This window comes from Poecilia latipinna, unplaced genomic scaffold (assembly GCF_001443285.1).
Source record: "Poecilia latipinna isolate Pla-1442-1.1 unplaced genomic scaffold, P_latipinna-1.0 Scaffold1728, whole genome shotgun sequence".
NCBI lineage: Eukaryota > Metazoa > Chordata > Actinopteri > Cyprinodontiformes > Poeciliidae > Poecilia > Poecilia latipinna.
Window position 1 is genome coordinate 68,753 of NW_015114344.1, and position 7,948 is coordinate 76,700.

At 36.2% G+C, this 7,948-nt stretch overlaps 1 protein-coding gene across 1 annotated transcript in view; it reads left to right on the forward strand.

Annotated features, from left to right (window-relative positions):
• Positions 1-7,948, forward strand: part of fnbp1l (formin binding protein 1-like) — a 61,605-nt gene that overhangs the window by 39,493 nt on the left and 14,164 nt on the right. Inside the window, exons 10-14 of the mRNA XM_015060598.1 lie at positions 3,670-3,684; positions 4,640-4,749; positions 4,821-4,953; positions 5,743-5,837; positions 6,986-7,168. Coding sequence (XP_014916084.1) covers positions 3,670-3,684; positions 4,640-4,749; positions 4,821-4,953; positions 5,743-5,837; positions 6,986-7,168 — 536 coding nt within the window. The remainder of the gene's footprint in view (positions 1-3,669; positions 3,685-4,639; positions 4,750-4,820; positions 4,954-5,742; positions 5,838-6,985; positions 7,169-7,948) is intronic.

Below are 7,948 nucleotides of genomic sequence, written 5' to 3' on the forward strand. Positions count from 1 at the left end.
CTGATATATATTATATCTCTCTTAAAAATTTATTTTATATATAATATATATATATATATATATATATATATATATATATATATATATATATATAGTTCCTTCCATATTTATCAGCAACCTTGATAAAGAAACTAAAGGTTTTAAAATAAATACAATGTTTTTAGTACAGCAGCATAATCTTACACTGAAATACAATTAGATACCTTTAATCTCTGTTGTTTTTGTACATTTATCAGCTATCAGGTCAAATAATTACTTTGAAATCAATGGGATTTTTTAAAAATAATTTTCCTTTTTTTAAAGTTGATTTGAGTTTTTTGAAATTTCTAATTAGATATCAAGAGCTTTCATTATTCATTCAGGGTTTTTCTATAGTTTTTTTGTGAATTATTTTTATTTTTTTTGTGCAATCAAAACATTGGAGAGACTTTCGAAATATGTTAAAAACTATTTCCAAAATATACATGTAGAAGAAAAGAGGGATAAAGAAAATAACAAGCAGACTTACTGGAGACACAAACTTTTCCATCTGTCTTTAAATAACTTCTTGGTTAATTGCTACATCGATCATTTGACAGCTGCTGAGGCAAAGGCAGCAGAGGAAATGCTGCCACCTGCAGGTGGGAGTTGGCATCACTTAAGCCCAATGTTTTTGACCATTTTTGGAAAAGAATCACAAAAAATTTACAGTGATGTTGGTGTGAAAAATCTGTTGACTTTGCATGAATTTCTGTGATCTCAGATTCAGAAAAACTGGAGGGACTGAAATGTTGTTCTTTGGGAGCCTTTTCCGTCTTCTGGTTTATAAACTCTCCTTACTTTAACTAGGAAATATGACCCAAATTTGAATTAAAACTTTTTGTCCATATTCAACCCACATCCATAGTCTGAATGGCAAAATTCTGATCTTTTCACCCAGAGAGAGAATTATTTATTTTCCCAATTCAAAATGTCTCAGCTTTAAGATCAGTAGCTGCGTTTCCATTACAACTGTGTGCAAAATTTTGTAGGTATTCTTATTAATACAAAAACACAATTTTGTAATTGTGGTATGTCCATTAAATAAGAAATGAAATTAAAATCACATGTGAGTAAATTTGGTGCGATAAGTCATTAAAAATCATCCTCCTCTTATCACATCCTGTTGTCTTCTTTGGCGTTTCCACCAGTAGTAACATCCTGTTGTTCATCACGACTCGTTTATTGTGAAAAAAGTATTTTTATTGCAGATTTGGTGCAAAATCTTTTCATTGGAAAAGGCTAGATTTCTTCAAAATCGGTATGTTTTTATTAATCAAATTTATTTTCAGAATTCAAATTTACGGGATTTTATGGCTAATGGAAACGCAGCTACTGAAGAAACACAATTCATGTTGAGGCATTTTAGACATTTTAACATTTGATAACCAAAACTTTGATAAAATGTATGTTGTAATCCGGGCGTAGGGAGTAAATTTACCAAAAATAAAGAGAGTAGTGAAACTTTCTGAAGTGTTTTTATGAAAATGGCCGACTCACTCCCACATATGTAAACAACGGAAGCTAAAGCTAACAGCTGTTTTATTCTGACTTCCTGTCCAGTCCCCATCCTTTCTCCCTCCTCCGCCACCTTCTTCCTCCCACCACCATCATCATCATCATCAGCGGTCCGTCTCCCAATTCTTCCCCACGTCGCGCTTCGGCTCCGACCTTGTAAGCCACTATCTGTCTGAGATTAAGACTACAATACCCAGAATCCCTCAGAACATGAGAGGTTTGAGGAGAGGGGTGAGACAAGACGAGTCCATGAGTTTGAAACCGGTTTGTTTTTATTTCTGTTTTCATTTATCGTTTCTTTTCAGGATGTCTGCAAGAACAGGTTCAGATTTTCTATAAAACGTCTCAAATGTTGCGACATCCTAAACTGGATTATGACGGTTTAATATAGGGGTGTCCAAAGTGCGGCCAGGGGGCCATTTGTGGCCCTTGTACTGATTTTGTGTGGCCCTCATCTGTAATTCAAAAATGATGCAAATTTGGAGACTTTTAATTTGTAATTTTCTTACAATGGAAAATGTAAAGTACAACAGAAAGTGTTTGTCTTTTTATAACCGAGTTTTAACAAAATGTAAAATCATGTTTATGATGCACCCAGATCAGTTTTTATTTAATTTATTAAGCTTTACTAACTGTGACAGACGATGTGAAAGAAAATGACCCAAATCCTGTTTCTATTACTGAAATAAATTTGTTCAATGGAGCCGAAAAGGTGCAAAATTTACAAAGGCATATTTTGGCCATTGTACATATAAAGAAAAATAAAAAAATAGAGTAGCAAATTTCCAAAATAAAAAATGTTGAGTAATCAGAAATTTTCTGAAATAAAATTTTGCATTTTTGAGTTTAAAATGGTGAAAATTTTTAACTTTTGAAACTCAGAAAATTCTGAAAGTTGAACATTTTTGACATTTTTTCTAGAAAATTTCTGAGATGAATCCCAGTTTCTGAGTTTTTAGTGGAAACTTACTTTATTATTATTATTTATCTACAATGGCAATACAGTTTTGAAACTACAATAAATATCCATAAAAAAATCAGGTTTCTGTATTTGCCTGATTTTTGTTTTTTGGCCTTCGGTTACTTTTGCCTCAACAATTTTGGCCCACATGACAAACAGCAGCTAACGTAACAGCTTGCAGACATCTTGTTTTTTCTTGTTTTCCTCTTTTCTTTTTGATTCATTTTGTTGTTTTTGTGTGATTTTGTCTGGAAGACGGAGGTTTGCTCCAATCAGAGCCGCGGATCCCTGGTGGCTGACGGTGTGTTGCTGGTTTTTGGGTTGATGTTTGCTGTGTTTTTGGTTCGCTGCTGCATGTGGAGAGGCGATAAACAAACAAACGTTAATTTAGAGATGTTGGTTTGGCTTCAGCCTGCGGTTCTGTTTGTGTGTGCTAACACGTCTGAAAGCTGAGAAAACGGCTCTGAGCCTCAGATGGTTCAGCATAAACTGGTGAATAACAGTCAGACTCGGCGCCAAGAGAAATCTGGGACTGGATGATTTTCATGGCTGCAAAAAATAGTTTTTATTACATTAAAATATGCAATTAAACAAATAATCCTTTTTTTTAAATAAGAAACATTTTTATACCTCAAAATGAACAACATTCATGCAGTGAACGCTAAAGCAAAGGATGAACCTGCAGCTAGAAGAGCTCAGCCGTCTCTGCTCGGCTTATTACAGCTGATTTATTCATTATTTTTTGGATTAATCAATTAATAATTAGCAAAAAGTTCTTATAATAGATTTTTTCTTTTGTTTTTAACAGAATTTTAATCAGTTGAAGCTAAAACAGCCACTTGGGAAGTTCTGTGTAGAAAATGGCATGTCTTTGAGTCTGTATACTCTAGTTAACGATTAATCAATTATTTCAATTAATCGATTAATCATTGTTAATCATTTCAGCCCAAATATTATTATTACATCTCTAATAATAAATGCTTTTTAAATTATTTACATCATTTGGTTGTTTTTTAATGTTTTTAAATGCAAATAATGTTTTTTTTAACTCAAGTTTCTGAATATTTAGCAACCTGGCTCAAATCTGAACAAAACCGATTAATTTGTTTTTGTTCATGTTTTTCACTGAAAACTAATCAGAATGTTTCTTTTCTTTAACGGTTAACGCTCAGTGGTCGGCCAAGATGGTGAGTCAGTGTGTAAAGTAGTAGGAACTCCATTAGTGTCGACACAACCCCAGTAGAGACCCAGCAGTAGGAACTCCGTTAGTGTCGATACACCACCAGTAGATCCAGAGATTCAGTAGCTGCTGCACCAAGGTTAGAATAGTTCCCCTGTAAAACAGGCACACAAAGTGTTTTATGTGTCAAACTAAAACAATAATTTGCAGAAATAATACTTTATTCACCTATAAAGGAGTCCTGCATTATAAAACTTTACAGCAAGGGTGTCCAAAGTGCGGCATGGGGGCCATTTGCCGCCTCTGGATTGATTTAGTGTGACCCATAATTGAGACAAATTTGGTTTCAAAAACTTTTACCTTTTCTTTCAATTGGGATAAAACTATGGCACACAAATTGAAATCTTCTGACTAAAATGTCAGATTCAACACAAAATATTCACCTGCTAATAACCATTTTTTCTGCTTTTCCTTTAATTTCATGATACATTGGTCTAAGCGTGTCACTATATGAAAGTCTTTTTTCTTGAGACTCCAAAGAATAAAAATGGATCACAAATATTTAAGCTTCTCGACAGTCTCAGCACTCCATACATGAAAAGATAAACAGCAGATGATTTTGGCCCATGTTGCAGAAAGTTTGCACACCCCTTTACATCCTAACTGTCCTGACAGAACTAATTAAATCATTTTTACGTGTTTAAACCAAACTTCTGAAACTATTGGTGTATTTTAGTGTGCTGAACTGGCGCAGAGTTACCAGATACAACACATTTATGTCTGTGTCTTTTAAAAATTTACATTTTAAGTCAATTCTGTTGTGTTTCTGTATCTGTGTGGCTCATACTAAACCTCAGGTATCAGAAGTGTGGAAATGGACCTTCGTGTTCCTGTGTGTATACACTAACACTGCCTGTAGCGTTTTCTAATTATTTGTCCTAATGGTGTTTTCTGATCGGCAGGTTCCGTCTCTGGAGGATTTCAGCCATTTGCCTCCTGAGCAGAGGAGGAAGCGGCTGCAGCAGAAGATCGACGAACTGAACCGGGAGCTGCAAAAGGAAACGGATCAGAGGTGAGAGGTCGCCAGCCAAGGCGTCGGGAGGAGCTGCAGGTCCGGCTGCTGAACCTGTTCGTTTCTGTCAGGGACGCCTTGAACAAGATGAAGGACGTGTACGAGAAGAACCCGCAGATGGGCGACCCCAACAGCCTGCAGCCCAAAATCTCTGAGACCAACTGCAACATCCAGAAGCTGCGCTCAGAAATCCACAAAAACGAGGTTTGACGGTTTTTTCTGGACGATAAATTCTTCTAAAAGTAGGGATGCACCGATTTACTGGCTGGATGGTTTCCTTAATTTTGGAGGATCGATGATCAGCTGATGGTTGTATGTGAAGCTGGTCTTATCCACCGATCTCATCTTCCTCAGTAAACGTTTAAAATCAGCCTCTGTGCTCCTCTGTTCTGCTGCGAGAGGTTCGCCTGACAGACCGGCCCACCGGGTCACGTCTGAACCTTAACAACAGTCACCCACTGTTAAGTCACTTTCTTGCAATATTTAGTGACAAAATTTCAGATTTCAGACAAAAAAATTGGTGGTAGCAAAAATAAGAAGGCTTTTAAAAAATTGGTAATTGGTGATCGGCCTGAAAACTGCAATCGGTGCTGCAATAAACAACAACGTTGTTTTGAGACCATTTTCATGTAATATTACAGTAATAATAATGCAAGAACACATTCTCAACAATCAGTAAACTTTAATTTCTAATGAACATTTAACACTGGAGCTGGAATACTTTTACATATCCAAGACAAATAAAACAACAGATGAAATGGATTATGAAGTCCGTATAAACAAAACTGTCCTTCAAAATGAGGAGAAGAATGAAAACTTTAATCATCCAGTTTTTGGTAGAAAGAGAAAAATAATAAATCATACAAATGAAAATTCCTTAGTTCGTTTTAATTTTTTGTGCTATTAACTGATTTATTGCGACCAGTTGTTTGTTTGTGATGGTGGAATATGACGAACAGCTGATCTAAATCATTCTGGTGGTTCTGTGTGCAGACGTGGCTGTCGGAGGTGGAGGGGAAGCAGAGCTCCAGAGGAGACCGACGGCACAGCGCAGACAACCACCACCACACGCCTCACGGCAGGGAGAGGTGACCAGCCAGCCGCCTACCTCTGAGGGCTGATTAATCACCATTAATCAATTAAATAATCCTCAACTAACTTAGTCATCGATTAATCTGGAGTTTACAAAGTCAAAATAAAAAAACAGGCAATTTGCTGAAAACAAGTCAGAGCAATAATTAACCAAAACTGTACAAAAATATAAACATTTTGCATTTTAAGATAACAGAAAATGTATATGTTCTACACTGAAACTCCTTAAGCAGCAGTTTTAGCTTCAGTCGGTTCAAATACTGTAGAAAAAATGCTATTTAGCACATTTGCTACCCAATTTTTGATCAACGAGTCCAAGAACTAATCACCAGATCAGCCTTGATCTCACATGTTGATGTCAGGATATTTGTATCTGTAGATTCCTCCTTTGCTATAAATGATCAAGTGTCACATAGTAGGCAATAAAATGTTTTTTTGAAAAATGAAGGGAATTATTTATTTTTTGCATCTTTTAATGTATTTCTAATACAGTATAAAAAGGTTTAAACTGTTAAATAAAAAATATTTTTTTGGTAATTGATTACTAAACAAGTTGACGATTATTTCAATAATCGATTAATCTGATTATTTGTTTCAGTAATAGTTCCCAGAAACTCTGGACAGTATAACAAAGAGCCAATGTGCTGCTTTTGATTAAATTAAGATTTTTACCCCCTTTTTATAGCATTTAATTTGAAGGATTTGATTTTAGTAGAAATATTTGAATAAATCCATTTAAATTAAAAGTAGAGGTTTTTAAATATTTTTTATTGCATTTTTGAGTGGGGACAAGCGTTAAGATGGACCATTAACAACGTAAAGGCAATAAAACAACATTAAATAAATTGAAATCATAATATTAACTTAAAACAGACCACATGTTTAAAAAATTATATAAAATTTAATATTTCTAATTTATCTCCACAAAAAGACTTTAATTGCAAAAGTAAATCACAAAAACAATCATAAAATAAAAGATGTTCAGTATTTATAAATGTACACACAGCTATTTATTAATACTATTTTTCATCAGTACGTCCTGGAACAACCGGCCCTTTAAGAACATCCCTGATCCAGATCAGCTGTTTTTTCCTTTTATCCAGCTCTCCTGCTGTTTAAATTAAATTTTTTTGTTTCCCATCAGCCCTGAGGGCAGCTACAATGACGACACCAACCAGGAGCATCAGACGCCGCATCGCACGCCGCAGCACCGCCCCGCGCAGCCGGCCCAACCCAACCACGACCCGCACGAGTTCGACGACGAGTTCGACGACGACGACCCGCTGCCCGTCATCGGACACTGCAAGGCGCTCTACTCCTTCGACGGTAACTGCTGCAGTGCTTAGCTTCGCCACCAGGGGGCGCGGCCGTTTTCTGAGTAATGTTTTGTTCAGATCAGGAAGCGGATCGGCGGAAGTTGTGGTTAGAAGGCCTGTAATATTCTTTCTCGAAATGTTGAATAAACATTAATGTTGTTTCCACATATCATCTCCGATGTCCGCTGGACTTCGGGTTGCACCGTGTCAGCTGTTTGGGATTCCCCTCCGTAATTTCCCCTCAGAAAGCAGGAGGAGAATCCGGCTTTCTGATTGGCTACCTGTCACATTCAGCGTTAAAGCTCCCAGTCGGGGAAAACCCTTGATTTAGATCGGAGCGGCCACGACGATCTAAATCACACAACAGGACGATCGGTTACGAAATCACCGGCGACAATCTTAGATCGGCCAACTTTCTAAGATTGTTGTAAAGGGAAAATAGGGGCAAAACATCGTGTAGTGTGAACTATTGCATTAGGTAGTCGGATGTGCCCATCTTCTCCATTTAAATCTAGTGATTACTGAAGGGCAATATAGTATACAGACTTCATAATCTGCACTCTTGGTTGAATGCAGTATTTATTTCCACTTTGGCTTTATGTAGTTTAGTTTTTATTCAAGTACGTTTTCTTGTTAATGGAGACTGAGAATCCATTTTATTTTTGTCTTTGGCTGTTTTGTTTAATTTAGTTTATCAGTTCCAGTGTTATGTGTTCTTTTGAAAATAAAGAGTATCTATGGCAGGAAATCGCATGCATTATTAGTCATTTCCATTAAATCAGTGTCAAAAG